Source organism: Urocitellus parryii, chromosome 3 (genome assembly GCF_045843805.1).
Source record: "Urocitellus parryii isolate mUroPar1 chromosome 3, mUroPar1.hap1, whole genome shotgun sequence".
Classification (NCBI taxonomy): domain Eukaryota; kingdom Metazoa; phylum Chordata; class Mammalia; order Rodentia; family Sciuridae; genus Urocitellus; species Urocitellus parryii.
In genome coordinates, this window is record NC_135533.1 from 75921838 (window position 1) to 75940646 (window position 18809).

The 18809-nt window shown below is 38.0% G+C and overlaps 1 protein-coding gene across 1 annotated transcript; it reads right to left on the minus strand.

Moving 5' to 3' along the window:
- Window positions 1-5121: 5121 nt before the first annotated feature.
- Window positions 5122-16777, minus strand: Agr2 (anterior gradient 2, protein disulphide isomerase family member). The gene is made up of 8 exons (XM_026408856.2): window positions 16733-16777; window positions 13201-13346; window positions 12865-12928; window positions 12701-12753; window positions 10717-10790; window positions 8213-8276; window positions 7022-7105; window positions 5122-5171 (listed from the first exon to the last, which is right to left on the minus strand). Exons 2-8 carry the CDS (start codon window positions 13337-13339, stop codon window positions 5122-5124), a joined length of 528 nt encoding a protein of 175 aa, XP_026264641.1. The 5' UTR covers window positions 13340-13346; window positions 16733-16777.
- Between the last annotated feature and the right edge of the window lie 2032 nt (window positions 16778-18809).

Consider the following 18809-nt stretch of genomic DNA (forward strand, 5'->3'; position numbering starts at 1 on the left):
CTTTGTGTATGCATGTTTAAATTAAAAGGAGGTAATGGAAAAATTGATAAAGAATTAAGTTTGGTAGAATTCTTTGTTTTAGGTTCCCTTTGGCATACTTAGAGCTGGATGTTGCTATTTTCATACACAATCAAGCCATGGGAATGAACTTTCAGCACGAGTGTCTGTTGGTAGTTGTCCCCAAATCTTTTCTTGAAATATTTCAATGGTTAATATTTTCTGCATGCCGAGAAAGATATTTTTCTTTCTTCCTTTTTTTTTTTAAAGACCTTTATGTTTTTTAAGAGAAGTCATTTTTATTTATTTGGGAAAAATACATAAGTTCCTATCCCTTTTAACATCACACTTTCTTGGCTTGTATTCTGGATAGCATGTAATACTTTTTTAGTAATTGTCTTGATAGGTTTTAGACTAAGAAAGATGGTAAATGGTTGGTCTGTAGCATTTTGCAGCATTTTATAGGTATGCCATTCCCATGACTGTAGCATTACCTAATTTTCCAAGAAAACAGAACTGTGCTATTTCTATAATGTTATCTTAAGCTGTGGGCACCCCCTCATATGAGTCCACATATACTGTAGGATGATATCCTAAGTGACACATGAAAGGAGGTTTTTTAGTTTTGTCTTCCTTTAAGGTGTTCTGTATTTTCCTATTTGTCTTGTTTCTTTTCAAAATTCTATAAAGTTCTGGAATTTTCTAATATAATGCTTCTCTTGGTACACATGATTATATGTGGAAAAGTCTATTGCAGAAAGAACCAGCTCAGACTATGGTTTGTGCTCTGATTGCAAGTGCTTTGTTTGGATCAACACACTTAAAAATTAGGGTCTAGATAGGATAATCCACCTCCCCTCCCGTACTGAACCCAGGGACTCCTTACTACTGAGCTATATCCCCAGTCCTTTTTATTTTTTAATTGAGACATGGTCTAAGTACCTTAGGCTGGCCTTGAATTTGTGATTCTTTTGAGTTGCTGGGATTATAGGTGTGAACTTCCTTGTCTTGCTAGGATGAATCTTTGGAACTTGAAACTATAGGATTATAAGAGTGGGTAATAAATAACTGATGATTAGTCACTCAAGAAGTTTTCGTTTTCAAGCGCTGGGGCAGCCCTGTTAAATGAATCTGGCTTTCTCTTCTTTCAGGCAGATCTGAAGGTGATGGATTGATTACCACCTCTTTCATGTCTCTTGTGACCTGTTTGTGTCTGCTGTATCAACACGGCTCTCGTTCTACAGCGTCTCATAACATCCACTGGGAAAGACCTCTGAACATGTCCATTCAGAGTCCATTATGATCCTGCATGGCCCTGCATAGCTCCTCCGGAACCAGTGCAAAAGCAGTTTTAGGCTGATCCCAGAATTACAAGAGGGCCACTGCTGTTTGTATAAAAACACAACCTAAAACATAATGTCAGAGGAGGGCATATTTCAGGTCGGGGTCTGTTCTCGAATTGCAACAAATAGCTGTGATGTTCCAAACATCACATTTTTTTAAGAAGGAACTACTTAAAAAAATTTTCTCTAATTCCCTGTTTATATTTTCCATTTACAGGAATATTCCCTAGAACATTTACTCCAGTTAGTCTTGATGTTAAAGGTGAAATTTTAGCTAGAGAAAATAATACAAAAGAAGAAAGGTTTGGCTGTAATTTCTAAAGTTTGAGCTTATTGTGGATAAAATTTGTCTCAGTTACTCTGTTATCTGAGCACCAATGTGTTTGGTATGAGAACCAGTTCTGCATGTCCAACCTTAATAATATGCTGTTGACTGGAACCTTTCAAATACGGAAAGGAAACCAGAAGTGTGGCATTTAGTTCTTAGTTTCCTTGAGCCAAAACCTCCTCCTAGAATTCTTCTAAATATTTGTTTAACCCTGTTTGAGTTTGTACCTTCTTTTGAAAATGCACCAAATACACCAAACCTCTTGCTTTTTTAAGTGAAAAAGCACTGAAAAAGAATCACATCTAGTAATTTTTAGGAGAAAAGTATGCATTGTTATTGTACAAACATGATCACTTACATATGAATTTTGTTTTTAGAGGTAAGAGGAAAGTTAAAGGCTTAACTCTTGTAGATGTCTGGATAGTGAGGGGATTTGTGTGAAGTTGTATGTGTGAGACTAGTGATGATTTTTATATGGGGCTGTCCATGCTAACTGGCATTAGGATATGTGTTAGTGAATGTGTTCTAACAAAGTTTAAGGGAGCAAGCATCCTCTCACCTCAGAGAGAGTTGGGGTAGGGAGAAGATGGGGTTTGTCATGGTGGTGTTTTCCAAAACTGGGCAATTTCCATTGAAATATTTCTTGAGACTTGGGAAAAGGAAAAGTCAGATTCCTCTACCAAATGCCAGGCCATTTCTCATCATTCTCCTTAGGAAAATTAGTTTTTGGAATTCATTTCCAAGTGACGGTTTGTGAGAGTTAACTGTGAGTTAAAATATCTAAGAATGGACTTTGATATCTCTTGAAGGGTGAAACTGCTTTTGCTTGCTTTCAGTATCTCGCTTTTTACAAATAGGTGAGATCACAACTTGACAAGGGCCTTTTAATAAGTTCAGCTGACTTGATTTGGACTTTGAAGTCCTTGGATTTAAAAAACTTCTATTCCTGTCTTAGAGCTTTTTCTGTTCTCCCTGGTTCCCATTTCATCCGTGATCACTAAATAGGAAGATCCTAGTTACTACATAGGATCACTAAATGCAATAAAATAGCAAAACAAAGTAGACATGGACAGTCACAGGTAACCATTCGAAGAATACTGCCGTTCTAACATAGGTTAAACCTGTTGATCATGATTTTATGGATGATTTATGGTACTAACATTTTTTAAAAAGTTAATTCCTCTTTTTTTCCCCCTAAAGTGTGTTTTGTTTTTGATACTGGGGATTGAACTCAGGGACACTTGACCACTGAGCCACATTCCCAGCCCTATTTTATATTTTTATTTAGAGACAGGATCTTACTGAGTTGTTTAGTGCCTTGCTATTTCTAAGGCTGACTTTGAACTCCCCATCCTCCTGCCTCAGCCTCCCAAACCTCTGGGGTTACAGGTGTGCACCACCATGCCTGGCTTCCCCTAAACTATGGGACTTCAGATGAACAGAAAAATGTTTTTACTGTGGCAAAAACATAGAGTGTAAATTTGTCATTTTAACTATTTTTAAGCGTACAATTAAGTAGTATCAAGTACTTTTATACTGATACACAACTATCACCTTCATCCATTTCACAAACATTTAATCTTCCCAAACCAAAACTCCACAACCATTAAACGGTAGCTCCTGACTCCTTTTCTTCCAGCCCCGACAACTACCTTTCCATTCTGTCTCTGAAGATCACTCTAGGTAGTTATGTAATTTTACAGTTTTTGTCCTTTTGTGATTTATTTTACTTAGCATAAGTAATATCTTCAAGGTTTATCCATGTTGTAACATATTCAAGGATTTCCTTTTTTAAGATTAAATAATATTCCTTTGTGTGTGTGTGTGTGTGTGTATGTGTGTGTGTGCATGTATATAGTTTTACATATGCTATACTTTGTTGATCCATTCATCCATTGATGGGCACTTGGGTTGCTTCCATCATTTAGCTATTATGAATAATGCTGCTCTGGGCATGGGTGTATAAATATCTGTACCCTGGTTTTAATTCTTTGGAGTATACACTCAAAAGTGCAATTGCTGGGTTATATGGTAATTCTGTGTTTGCTAGTTTGAGGAGCCGAGATATTGTTTTCCACAGTGGCTGCACCATTTTACATTTCCCACTGGTGTTAACATTTTTATGTAGCTGCTGGACATAATATTCTCCAGTCTCATGGTACTCTTCTGTTTCTTAGTAGTCAGATTAGTAGGCAGAGATAAATGGTTAAGATACACTCTCACTTGAAATTTATTTAAGCACAAATGAAAGATGGTGAAATGGCAGTGGATGAATCTGGTAGAAAGAACAGGCATTGCTACTGTTTTCATGAGTTTATGAAAACCATTTTAACGTTTGAATCTTCGACACTTTAATCTTATATGTACACATTTCCTGTGGTTGCAAGTGTACCTCAGAAATTTTTTTTTTTTCTGGCGGTTTTGTTAAATTGCTCAGGCTGGCTTCAAACTTGTGATCCTCCTGCCTCCTGAGTCGCTGGGATTACAGGTATACATCACTATACACAGCTCAATTCTGATTTTTTATAAAGCACAATACAGGATTAAAAGTTGGTAAAGCTGTTTGCCTACTTGATGCCTCACCTTCTCACCCCTTTTTCCAAACATCACTGACCTCTGATCTCTGCCTCATCAATGTGCTATCACTGCCCTTTGCCCTTCTCACAGACCATCACGTGTTGGCAAAGAAGAGGATTCAGACTGAATTTATTCTAGGCCAGTGCGCTAGACCTTGAGAGAGTAAGGCCCATTCCCAGGATTTCTTTAGGATGTGCTTAGGGGTACAGATGTTTGTTGAATGACCTTTCCACTGACTTACTAGCCAGATACTTCCTGAGACCATTTGGTGAATAAAATTGAATTCCTAAAATGTATCCCTGGGAGTTAGTGCCCAGGTGGGGAGGGTTGTCTCTAAGCAGGAAGCTGGCTTTCTTGGGGTGCTCTATGTGGTTTTTCACAGTGAAATGTTTGCTCTTTGATGTTTCTGTTGATTATCACGCTTGTTTTTAGTCAGTGAGAACCTGGGGTGTGGCAGAATGTCAACTTTGTCTTTGGTTTTCATTGTTTGAACTAGTTTTATCTTATTCCCTCCTTGATATTTTTGTTTGTTTGTTTGTATGTGTGTGTAATAGGTTTATTGGTGAATGAACCAGGTAGCCTTTTCTGTGAAAGGCCAAGTTGGTGCCAGAAAAAAAAAAAAAAAGGTAAATTCAGTTTGGCTACCCCCGTAAGGATTTATTTTTTAGAAAATCATGGCTCATTATGGTAGATAATGATATTGTTTTTATACATGTATACTTGAAACCATTAAAAAAAATAGAGGCTGTAACATTAAACCATAATTTAATCTTCATGTCCATCTGGGCTTCTGCATTCTCTGGTCTTTTGAAGTCCCTGGTTCCAAGTCTCAAGGCTCGAAACAAAGCAAAGAGCTTGAAGACTTTGCTTTTTTCTCTACAATTCAGTCTTCAGCAACTTGAGAGCTTTCTTCATGTTGTCAAGCACTGGTGGGACAAAAGGTTAGGATAATCAAGTATCATCACAGATTATATCAGGTTTTAAATAATAAATATAATCAATCTCCAGACACAGTACTCTATTCATTGCTTAACAGGGTGCCTTTAAATCATGGAATGAATTGCTGGTAATATATGGTAATTTTTTTTTCTAAAATTATGTGCCATGGCTTTTGTGACCACCCAGTTTTCTAGTGTGCTCATTCCTTCTCAGATCTTTTCTCCAACTCTTCTTACAAAAGAATCTCTTCATAAGCTCTGTTGGAAGCACATAATTTTGACTAATAGAAGTACATTTTAAACCATGTTCATGGGAAATATCTGTTAGGTGTGTGAAGCTACTGTAAATAGTTTTAGAATTGGGTGGAATATAAATTACAAATAATAGTAAACCAAGTGTTTGACACAGATAAATTAATCCAAATGAACACCCTATTAGCATTGGGTATGGTGGTGCACACATGTAATTCCAATGACTCAGGAGGCTGAGGCAGGTGGATCCTGAGTTCAGAGTCAGCCTCAGCAAATTAGTTGAGTCCCTGAGCAACTCAGTGACACCCCATCTTTAGATAAAATACAAAAAGGATGAGATATGGTTCAGTGGTAAGAAACCCCTGAATTCAATCCCCAGTACTCTACTGTCACTTTGTTTTTAGATAATGAAACAGGCTTAGATGGGGCTAAGCATAGTTTGTGGAGGATCACACAGCTATAACAAGTGCTGGAGCTATGCACCAGAACCCAAGCTTCTAACTTGTATCCCTTTAGCAGCAACTCATGAATATGAGATCTGGGATCTGGTGACAGGATATCCACATGAGAGACCTACACTGAGCAGCTGCTTATTCACACGCTCCACAAATATTTATTACATGTATGTTCTATAGGGCATTATAGGATACATGCTGCTAGCTCAAGGATAGTTAGGACTTGCAATGTGCTTCCCCTTGTCTTCATGGCTCCTACTAGAGACATTAATGAACCATGAGGAGTTGTTCCGTGGATAAGGCACAGACTTTCTGCCCCAGCAAAATATTCTAAGCCAGTGCTCTCCAGTAGAAAACCCCTTGCTGTGGACTGAGTATTTGGAATATGGATGGTATAACTGAAAAACTGAATTTTTAATTGTAATTAAAAATTTAAGAGCAAAAAAAAATTACATAGCAACAAGTGGCTAATGGCTAATATATGGGTAGTGAGGTTCTAGGCAGTCACAATAATTGATCAGTACTGGTTCCAGGATAAAACCCAGTTTTCTTCCCAGTAGGAGTAAGCAGATGTCATAGCCAGGTATCTTCTCCCATTTAGGTACCTCATCTGCCTCAAGTGTGTGCCTGCCTCCACCTCCCCCACTCCCCTCTCTATTCCAATATGGCAACTGCTAAAAAAGTGAGTATCTTGGCAACTCCTTGGATCATCTTGCCCATTGATCTTTAAATTGAGCCTGACTTCAGCTTCAACAAGCTGGACTACATTATTTCGGTTTGTGATTTGGGGAGAAAAACTATGCTAATTATTGCAACTCTTGCATCAATTCTGTGATGGAAGGGGTTGTGTATTAGTGTGCCTGAGAGATAACCTGAAGTCCAGATAATGTGGTCATGGAACTTTCCTAGAGAAAAAGATACCTATACTAAAGGGTTCTTCTTCACTTGAGATAAAAATAAAATAAATTGAATTGGAATGAGAGTGATTTACCTCTTAAGGTCAAACTGATTCTGTCTCTGCTGTACTTAGCAGAGCTCTCTCTCACCTCACCTGTGCCATCTCATCCCACCACTATAACCAACATAGTTGTGCTTCACCTGGACAACATCCAAGTTGGAAGTACCACTTACATAAAGCTGTGTCCGAAGGTTCATAAGCATAGAGACGATTTGAATATCTTCCGGTGATGTCAGCTCTGACTGTCAGGGATGGGTCTGCAGAGATAAAAGGAATGGGATTTTTGTTTTGTTTTTTACAAGTAGCTTTTATTTCACGATGAGCCTAAGTACTCATGTCCTGTTGAACAACGTGTGTTCTACTGCATCACGCTCCATCCCATCTACTCTGCTGCCCAGCCTTCGGCAGGTAGCAGCCAATGCAGGGCTGGGAGCATTGGACAGCTGTGCTGTGTTGTTTCTGGAAAAGGATATGAAACCTATTGTTCTGTCTAAAGTGACCTGAAAACAGGATTCTATATATTTGGGGGATGATGTTTTATTGGTGAGAACATTAGCATCCATTCCTACAGAATTATTGTAAACTTCTAGAATAATTGCGTTGTAGTTGACTTGTTTTACCAAGAGCAACCTGGATAATTAGAAACTCACATTTAATGCTGGTTTTCATTTTCTTTAACAAATGGAAGAATGCAAACCCTTAAGAACAGCAAGGTCAAATAAACACTAATTGTTCCCCACTATTTTTTACTTTATTGTTAATTAGCTGCATTTTAAAGATAGAAATTTGAGGGGCTGGGACAGTGGCTCAGTAGTAGAGCGCTCATCTAGCATGTGTGAGGCACTGGTTCAATCCTCAGTATCACATAAAAATAAATAAAATAAAGGTATTGTGTCCATCTATAACTAAAATTTTTTTTAAAAGATAGAAATTTGAGTCTTTTGTGTCTATTTATATTTCTTAGATTTAAATCCCTTTTGTCGTGTTTTATATGTAGCTTGAAGTTAAATGGTTAATGAGAAAAGATATCTTAAAAATAAGATGCACCCAAAAGGAGGATACAGAGAGGTCTGAGTGCCATTCTACCAATGAGAGAAACATGGTGCTTCTTTCTCAGATGTATTGTGGCAGAAAATGAAAAGTTAAAATTAGCTGATGAGGAAAGAAGTTGTCTGAGTAAATAGGTTGAAGCTCACACTAAAGAAAATATGCTGTGAAATGCCACATCCACAGGAATGCCTTGCTAGAGTTTAGCAGTGACCTTGACTCTGTTGAAGTGGCAGAGTAGTGTGGGGAGGAGAAAAAGGGATATGCAGCACTTACACAGTATATTGAGCGGGTTTTATCTTGTCATTGTCACTTACCCACAAACATAATCCTGGGGACGTACTGGCCATCAGGAGAAAGATGTTTGTCGGTTGTTTCATACTAAGATTTAAAAAAGAAATGCAGATTTTAGTTTGCTTACTCTTTGGTTATTTTCAAATTTTTTAACTCAAGATGTGTTTGTGCCTAGCCTGGTGGCACATGCCTGTAATCCCAGTGGCTTGGGAGGCTAAGACAGGAGGATGGCGAGTTCAAATCCAGCCTGAGCAAAATCGAGGTGCTAAGTAACTCAATAAGACCCTGTCTCTAAATAAAATACTAAATAGAGCTGGGAATGTGGCTCAGTGGTCGAGTGCCCCTGAGTTCAATCCTCAATACCAAAAAAAAAAAAAAAAAAAAGATTGTATTTGTTACTAGGCTAAGAACAGAAGATATCTTCTCCAAAGAGTTTATGGATATAGGTAGGGAGATAAGTTATCTTGTGCATGAAATAATAATAACAGAATGTGATGCAGACCATGAGGTAAAGAATTGAATGGATGTGATATGGAAAGACCAAAGAAGTTCAAAAAGGAGTATCTGGAAGGAGTTGTGATGTTGTGGGGGAAGAAATCTTGGATGAGGTAGGAGGAGATGGATTAAAGAAAAAAAAAAACAGAAGATATTTCTGGAGAAATTATAAAAACCAAAAGGATTTTCTTGAGCATTCATCTGTTGGTTTCTATTTAGAATGTTACTGATTTAGCAAGACACAGTGCTTATTTTTAATGAATGCATAGTCTTTTGTGAGATCCAGGTAGGAAAGTGCATGCTGAGGATCCAGTGAGTGAAATGTTATGATGGGGCATGCAGGTTTCTAGATGACTGGAGCAGGACATTGATCCCAATATGAAAGTTCCCTTGGACTTTATGAAGTGGGTAAGGAGGAATATTAAAGTGAACAGGGATTAATTATGTGGGGAAAAAAAGATCACTCCATGAAGTAGGTCGGTCGGTTAAATGCAAAGGTATGAAAGGAAAACATGGCACTTTCTTGTATGACCAAGCGTTGTATGACCAATGCTTGGTCATAGTGAAGCATTATGGACTCCTGAGGGCAGTTAAGTTGCTTCTGGGGGCATTCTTCTGACTGGCCCTGCTCACCATGCCACAGAGTTTTCATTTGCTCAGAAACACGAGCTCCTGAAGGGATGCTTGAAGAGGCACCACAACCTGTTTGGTCCTTAGAGTGATTGCCCTCATAGCCCTGTGAGATCAGGTGGTTTTATCTTGTAGGCAGGAAGATGCTTAGTAACACTGCAGTAAGCTAGGTGAAGTGAAAGGTCATACACTGCAATGTATAACGATAGTAGGAACATTTAGAATGGACGAGCAGAGAGCTTCTTGACGACTACAGAAGAGGGAGTGTGATCCAGAAAAGCACTGCTTTCAGTGAAATAGGGAATAAAGACAAATGAGCTATTTGAAAAACCTGAACCAAGGTGTGGAGCATATTGAGTTTAAGCTAATTATGAGCCATCTGGAACAGGGTTGGATAGGCAAGTTGGAAGTTGTTGCATGTTTAGGTAAGATGTAGGAAATTAGTATATAGGAATCAATTTAACTCAAGTATAGTTAATGATATCCACAGAGAATACAAGATATATAAAAAAGTGGGTTATCAAATAGAGATTCATTGAGTCATTCACATTAGGAGTAGAAAGAGGAAGAGGAGCCTATGGAAGGGAAAGAATTATTGAAATGGATTGTTCTTCAAAGAAGCCAAATGATGATGAGGAAGAGAGGCTCAAGGGGACATATGCTTAGTAGAATTGATTTTGTTTGTTCACTTTGGAAAGTGGAGCTGGGCATGGTGGAGTATGCCTGTGATCCCAGCAACTCAGGGGAGGCTGAGGTAGGAGGATGGTAAATTCCATGCCAGTCTTAGCAACTTAGCGAGGCCCCAAGCAATTTAGTGGGACCCTGTCTCAAAATAACAAAGGGTGGGGATGTGCCTCAGTGGTTAAACACCCTGGAGTTCAATCTCTGGTACAAAACCAAACCACACCCAAAAGCCCTTTTTGTCTCCCCCTGGGGAAGACAGGAAGCTTGAACATCAGGAGAAGTGTCCATGGTGAAGTCAAATGGGAATGCATGAAGCTACAGTGTGAAGAGGCAGGGTCTAGATTCAGAAAGCCTGGGAATTGGCTTCTTCACATGGCAAAGGGACAGGGATTGAGAAGCCAGGACTTCTGGGGCACAGACACAGGAAGTACTTTGTAAAATATAATTACCTTTCCATTATTACAGAAATAGAAAATATCCTTGCTGCAGGACAGTTTTTTTTGACAGGCTAAGGTTATTAATTACTAAATAAAAACATAGACATGTCAGATAGATTATCAATAAGATGAAGTATCTTTTTTTTTCTTTCCAATCTATGAGATTGGCTATTTGGAAGACATCCCAGTTAATGCAGTATGACTGAGATATATAGAAAAATGAAACACCTTTTTCACATAATGAACTGGGGGGGGATGTTAATGATGAAAAGCAAACTTACAACTAGATTGAGGAGGACAAACTGCTCCGCCAATTTCTGGATATCTTTATTTTCAGCAAACACTTTCTTTAAAGCTACAATGTAAAACAACATCATTAAATAGTGTCAGCATGGGTTAAAACTCTTGTTTTCTGTTGTATTTTTAAATCAGTTGTGTTTTCTTGTTCTGCCAGGCTGGGATGGACCCAGGGCCTTGAACATGCCAGACAAGTTGCTCTACCACTGAGCTACACCCCAGTCCCCAAGTTGTGTTTCAAATGCAATACCTTGTCCTTTCAGTGAACGATTTGTGAAATAACACCCAACCATTGTCTCCCTTTGCTTTTTTTCCATTCACTCACCCATTTACCTTTTTTCAACACATATTTACCAACTGCCTACTATGTGGTAGGTATAGTTTTATGCTCTGGGGAAGATGCAATAAAGAGAAAAGCACATGCTTTTTCTGTAGAGAGAGGCTTGTGTGAGGGACAGACCAAAAACAAGTACATAAGCAAATATTTAGTAATTTCAGGTGGAGATGTGTACTTTGAAGAATAAGTGAGGCAAGGGGTTTAAGAGATAGGGCAGATCTCTCTGAGGAAATGACATTGAAGACAGGGTGGTTCATTATGGGGGTAGCGAGTTAAAATTTGTGGGGCAGATCACTCTTGGCAGAGGAAACTGCAAAAGCAATAGCCTCAATATGGGAGTGGGCTGAGAGGCTCAAGAAATAGCATAAAGTCCAAGCTAGACAGAGGACTCTGAGAGCAAGGGCGAATGGTGGGAAAGGAAAGGTAGCCTTTGGCTAGACTGGCCAGCACTAGGGGTTTCATTCTGCCTGTGAAGAGAAGCCATTTGAGCAAAAGAGTGACAGGATTTGCTTTGTATTCATGAGCCTCTCTCTGGTTTCTGTGTGGAGAACTGACAGTAGGGTGATGAGTTAGTGGCCTTTACAGCATTCTAGAGCAGATGTGATCTTGGCTTGGGCCTTGAAGCAATAAGAAGTACTTGGAGGGCTGGGGCTGTGGCTCAGTGGTAGAGTGCTCGCCTCCCATGTGTGAAGCCCTGGGTTCGATCCTCAGCACCACATAAAAATAAATAAAATAAAGGTATTGTGTCCATCTACAACTAAAATATATATATATATATATGAAAAAGAAGTGATTGGATTTGGTCAGGACCAGCTAGATAATGTATCCCAAGGGCAAAATGAAAATGCAAAACCCTTTGTTCAAGAATTATTCATAATTTTAAGACATTCGTAGCAGAGAACTAAATCAAATGTGGGAGCCTTCCAAGTTATGGGTCCTGGCACAGGTTGCATGTGGGTGAAGCTAGTGCTGGCAGAAGGATCTTTGAAAGTAAAGTCAACAGTATATGCTGATGTCTTGAATGTGGTACATAAGAGAAATCATGAAGTTGAGATGAATCTGAGAGCTTAATGTTCAGAATATGCATCAATGATGAACACAAAATGTGTAAATATTTGTTACTTTAAAACATGTTTTTACTACATAGTATATATACTTCTTTATATATACATACATATATTAATATATTTTATATAAAAATAAACATATAATATTATAAATATGTATATATTTATAAATATTATAAATATATATACGTACACATATGTATATATGTGTGTGTATAATTATTATTATTTTATTTTATTTTTAATAACTGGGGATGAAGCCAGGGCCTCACTCTTGTGCTAGGCAAATGTTCTAACATTGAGCTATATTCCCAGCCCCAGCCCTCTCTTATTTCTTTTTTTTTTTTTTTTAATTTTTTTAGTTGTTGATGGACCTTTAATCATTTATTTATTTGCGGTGCTGAGAATCGAACCCAGTGCCTCACATGTATGAGGCAAGCACTTTACCACTAAGCCACAACCCCAGCCCTCTTTTCTTATTTCTAATGATATAAAGATGAGTGATAAGGACCCTGGTTCTACCTATAAGCTCATAAAGAAAATCATATTTAGAAGAATAAATACCTTGGCTGTGTGGGCATTCATCCAAGTGATGAATAATCATCAAGGGCTTGTTACTGTAAGAGACAAAGGGTGATTTTTGGTGGGTAGGATTTCATGTAGATCTAGGGTCACTAGATGGTGCTCTTGAGAGCCCAGAGAGGGCCCTGTGTAACCATTGTCTTTACCTCGTCTTGGATTTGTATAGAGCTTCTTCATATGTCTGAGTCCAGATGAGTAGATCACCCCAACCTAGAACAAAATAAACCGGCATATTTAAAAACACTGTAATTTCAGGCCAAAACCTACTGAGAAGCAATAGTGAAGACTGGAATAAATATATACTCAAAACAACCTTGAGAAAAAAAAAAAAAAACCTTGAGAGAGTAGAAGTAATTATAAACTAGGATAAATCTAAAAGAAACAGAGTAAAATATATTCTGTGCATGCATTTCAGCACCAAGAGTTAGGAAGTCCTTCCCAATGAAGTAGGAGCTAAAAGCCAACAAGAGGCTGACTCCCACCTCTGGAGAGGGTCTGTGGCAGTTTGGGTTTAGAGTCCTTTGTGTCCTTTTTAGCTCCAGGTTTGACTGTGGTCTCTTTGGCCAGACTGTAGGAGAGGGCCACAAGGAGCAAGAACGCTGACATTGAAATTTTCTCCATGGCAAATCTATATGGAAAACAAACAAGAAGGAATTAGGACTCTTCAAGATTTATAGGTTATGTCACAGAATCTGTGTGTAGTGGAATAGAACAGAAACAGGCTCTTCTGAGACTGGACTCCTGAGATTGGAATAAAAGCTAACTTCCATGGGATTTTCATAAGAATACACAGTATGTGATGGGCACCGTGGTGCATGCCTGTCATCCCAGTAGCTTGGGAGGCTGAGGCAAGAAGATTGCAAGTTCAAACTCAGCCTTAGCAATTTGGTGAGACCCTAAGCAACTCATCAAGAACCTACCTCTCTAAATAAAATATTTTTTTTTTTTTTATTGTTGGTAGTTCAAAACATTACACAGTTCTTAATATATCATATTTCACAGTTTGATCTCTTCAGATCGTATAAATCTTTTGCCTTTTACTAAATAAAATATTTTAAAAAGGGCTGGGGATGTGGCTCAGTGGTTGAGCACCCCGAGTTCAATCTCTGGTACAAAAAAAAATAAAGAAATAAAAAAATACATTGTATGTTGGTCTCTGTCTCTTCCCCTATCTATCAATAGATATGATCCATAAGAGAAAGATATATAACTTAAGGAAGGAGATAACTAGTTAGATGTATAAAATTCCGCACCCCCCCCCCCACCCAAAGTGCTGGAGATTAAGCCCAGGGCTTCATGCATGCTAGGCTACCACTAAGCTACCACTAAGCTACATCCAGTCCTGTCTGTATATACTCTTGAAAAAAAGGTATAGACTAGAAGTTATTTTAAGCATTACTACTTCTTTCCCACTTCCCCAATGCCTCATGATATAGGTGAAGAATCCAAAGTTCAGAGAGATAACATTTGTGAGGTGGGTCGAGCACAAAAACTTCTGGATCTTTTCATTTTACAGGGCTGGCTTCTTCTCTCCTCCCTGAAACAATTACCCTAAACAGATTGGTTTCTTTAACTTTAAGTTAAAAATGGGTACATTGCCATTGAAGAATAAGCTATAAATAAAATGATCAATTCCTTATTTCATTTAGAACCTGCCAGCTTTGTCACTTAACTGAAGACTTGCACCCACACAACTCTCTCCCTGGTGTAATGTTTACTCAAACTCTGTAGTAGCTTTGAATTGACTGAGACAATCAAAGTCAAGTTCCTTCCAGTGAAACATTCTTTGTGTGGGTCTTTAGAGGTGGGTTGTTGTGGGCATATACTGTAGAGCAAAAAATATTCTGTGAGATTCATAACATGAAGAAATAAACCCCAGGGGTGTCTGTGAAATTTCTTTTTCCTTTCTGCCAGGCAGTCTTAGATGCCTGGGAACAGGAATGTGAATGGCAAGGTAAGTTCCATGAGTGCTGAGAGAAAGGGTGAGCTAGTGAGCATAGTGGTGGCGCCACAAGTCACTAAGGTTATCTTGGGGCCAGAGCATAGAAAGCCAGAGACTTGGGATTCTGGTAAAGCCAAACACTAATATTTCTTAAAAAGAAATAGGGAACCATGGCACCTAATACTGGGGTAGTTTTTTAATTAAGTCAGACTCTTCAAAGGAAGCAGGATGAATCATTGTTGCTTAGTGTTTGTAAGCCGGGAGTTTCAAACAATTTGATAGCTCAAGTGGCAATGTTTCACTAAGCATTAGATGATTAGAAAGAATGTTGCTGGGCCAGGGTTGTGGCTCAGTGGTAGATGCTTGCCTAGCATGCTCTAGGCCACTGGGTTTGACCCCAGGGCCACATTAAAAAAATAAACAAATAAAATAAAGGTATTGTGTCCATCTACAACTAAAAATAAAAAAAGGAATGTTGCTCAGTTACCAAATCCAAGAGATGTGATCTGTTAAACTAAACAAGTGTTAGTAGGTAGCCACATAATATCTTAGAAAAGACATAAGCAAAATTCAGGGATATAATTTTTTTTCTTTCATTAATTTATTTTTTCAATGCTTAGGATCAACTCTAGAGCCTTATGCATGCTAGGCAAGAACTCTGTGACTGAGCTATATTCCCAGTCCTTTTTACTTTGAGACAGAATTTTGCTAAGTTGCCCAGACTGGTCTTGAACTTGTGATTCTCTAGCCTCAGCCACCTGAGTAGCTGGGATTGCAGTATGCACCACCATGCCCAACTTAATTTCTTCATTTTTTTTATATTCATAAAGATGTAGAAATGCCAATAATAACTTTTGTCTTCTAAAGGTCTACAAAAATAACTCAAGTATAATATAAGTCAACAATACCCAGCCCTCTTAATATAAAAACTACTTTTTAAAATAAAAAAAGAACTTCCTTGTGAGAATCACTATACTTTTGAAATATTGGTCCAGAAAGGTAAACTACTTTGAATTTATCAACAGACATTTGATTTTGGATTTTATAATAGCATCTATGAATATTTGAAAAAATAATAGTAAATTGGGGGCAAAGCACTTCAGTCTGTTGACAATTCTCATATACCTAGTTCACAGGAGCCCTTGCAATAGTTCCACGGGTTATAGGTTGGAACTATTGGTAGATTACATGTGTTTTATGGCAGGATGACTGACGGAAGGCTAATATAACTCCTGCTGTGCAAACATCCTGCTCTGGGTGATTTTCTCAGATTCACTCCACCGAGTTTTCATAACATGAAGAGACTCTGCTCCATATACTTTCTGCATAAGCTCCTCAAAACACAATGCTAACTTTGGAAGATTTTGATAATTTGGAAACACACATACACAGGAACATGAACACATACTGACACTTTGTGACACCACTTTTTACTGGTTGCTTCATCCTGGTCTTATCTTTAACAAAAAATGAAGTTGCAGGAGGTTTCAGAGTCCCTGTTATTATATATTATATCCAGCAAAGTAACTCACTTTCTTCTAACCACCAAGCCCATGAATTTTAAGATTGAAAACAAATAAATGAACAACAAGAAGAATGTCTTTACACCAGACCAAAAAAAAAAAAAAAAAAAAAAAGAAAGAGACTCTTTCTGATTTGTAATAATATATTCCACAGAGGCAATTTGAGCTAAATTTTCGCATTGGAGGAGCTTTTGGGTCTTGTCTTAGCCAGTGGGAAAGAAGCAGAGCATAGATAGTGACTGAATGGACATCCAAGGGCCCTGTCTCAAGCTTCAAAACTCCTATAATTCACCTGCTTTAAACCTCTTGTTTCTTAATGGAGAAATCACCACTTTGAACCTGCTCAGGAATGCAACACTACAGCTCTAGTCAAAGGTCCCAGTAAGCCTTTGGTGGAAATTTCATTTTTCCCTCTCCAAACCTCACTTCAGGGCAACCCAGGAAACTTGCATTTCTCTGTCGGTTGATAGTCTGCAAAGTTACAGAGCAATCAAAGGCCAAAGCTCACTCTAACAAGAGCCGTTCCAAAGCTGTTGACAAGAGCCTTACCTGGTTTTCCCCACCCACCTGCCTTGTGAATCGGCTGGGATGTGTCCAGGCTTCTGAGTGTGCCAGCACAGTTCAGAGCCTCTATTTATGCACCCCAGCACACCTCAATCCCACCCACTAATCCTGCATTTACATGTTGCTTACTCGGAAGAAAACTCTCCTTTCCCCAAGCAATTGTCTTCCCTGGGTTAACGAGTTTCTTGTTTGTAACAACAACATTGCAAAAGGTATGCTTTTCAATATGCATGTTTTTAAACTATTTGTGAAAGTATATTGTTAAGAGTTTTGGAAAAGACAGGCAGAGTGCCAAATCCAGGTCAGCTTTAAATGAAGACATTTGATTTGCCTAAAGGCTGATTTGTCTTTGTGTGATTGGATGGTTTGTGGTTTAGAGAATTTTTTTTTTCCTCCACCTTAGGCAGATTGCCTTTATTTAGCTAAAAACACGAGAGATGATTCATAATTCTAACCCTGGCAGTCATACAACCTGCCATACTCCATTACCATACAAATTATTTTCCACAATACAGTTCCTTCCTCTGGTGTGTGTGAGTGTGTGGGGGGGCAGCACATTAACTACAGCATGAAAAATACAAATTAAGTACCAATTGAATATTTTAAAACTGAGAAAGTTATTGAAAAAGAAACATTTGACACTATGAACTTGTAAAAACTACATTACTGATGAGTGTATATAGCAACTTCACTCCAAAGACTGAATTCAAAGGTATTTCACAGATATTTTTCTATTTATGACAAACTTTCCTTGTAGGCATATAGGAAACTACTTACCTAATTTTTCAGACTAGAAACTATGCCTGCGACTTTATTTATTTTTACTTAAGATTATTCAATTACTCACTGAGGATTTTAAGACTGGAACTCAAATTTTCTTTCTTTTTTAAAAAACATTTATTTATTCTAATTAGGTATATATGACAGCAGAATGCACTTTGATTTATTGTACATATAAAATAGAGCATAACTTTTTATTTCTCTGATTCTACACAATGTAGTGTTGTACTGTATGGGCAGTCATCCATGTACTTAGAATAATGATATCCATCTCATTATTCCACCATCTTTCCTGCCCCCATACCCCCATCTTTCTCTCCCTCCCCTTTGCCCAATCAAATGGAACGCAAATTTTCTGTTAGAAAATTTTAATCCTTCCTGTGTTTTCTTCATGAAGTTAAATGTAATCCCTAAAAGCTCAGAGTGGAGAAATCTTTACCAGAAAATTAACTTATGAGATGCAAATTCTATAAAGTAACTTTTAAAATGAGTTATGATCATTATATTTTAAAACATTTTCAAGTACGTATCTTTTTCCTCAATTTTCTCAATTTCTGAATTCTGTAGGCTAAATTTCATTCCCAAATGATGAATTTTCTTTCAATTCTAAACAAGTGTACAGAGATAATTTCATTAGGAGTTTGACTGAAAGCAGTAATTTGAGCTAAACACAACTAGAATGGCTCTTATACAAACCCTTAATCTTTTAAGTCCTTAGAATGTTCAATTCAATTCCCCCTCATTTTGCAGGTGGAAAAAACCGAAAATATCAAAAAGTTAATAATCTTCCAAAGGTCTCACAACTAGTTTAGGGCAGAACTGGGGCCAAAGCACAGGCGTCTTCTAATCAGTCATATGCAGAAAGTGTATGGCATTTAGAGTCCACAGATTCCAGAATGTGAGCATTCTGTTGCTTGGTCACTGGATGACAGCACAATGTCATTTAACATCTCTGAAACTTTACTGTCCCTGTCTATCAAAGAGATGATATACACAACTGTTCTGAACATCAAATGAGTTAAGAGAAAATATTTGACCTGTTTGGACTGCCATAACCAAATATCACAGCCCAGAAGGCTTAAACAACAAAACTTTATTTTGTTACAATTCTAGAGACCAGAAGTCCAAGGTGAATGTGTCTGCAGGGTTAATTTTTTTTTTTTTTTTTGAGGACTTTCTCCTTAGCTTGTGGATGTCCCAGTGTTCACCTGATCTTCTCTCTGTACCTGTCTCTGTCCTATTTCCTTTTCTTGTGAGAACACCATATTCGATTAGGATCCAG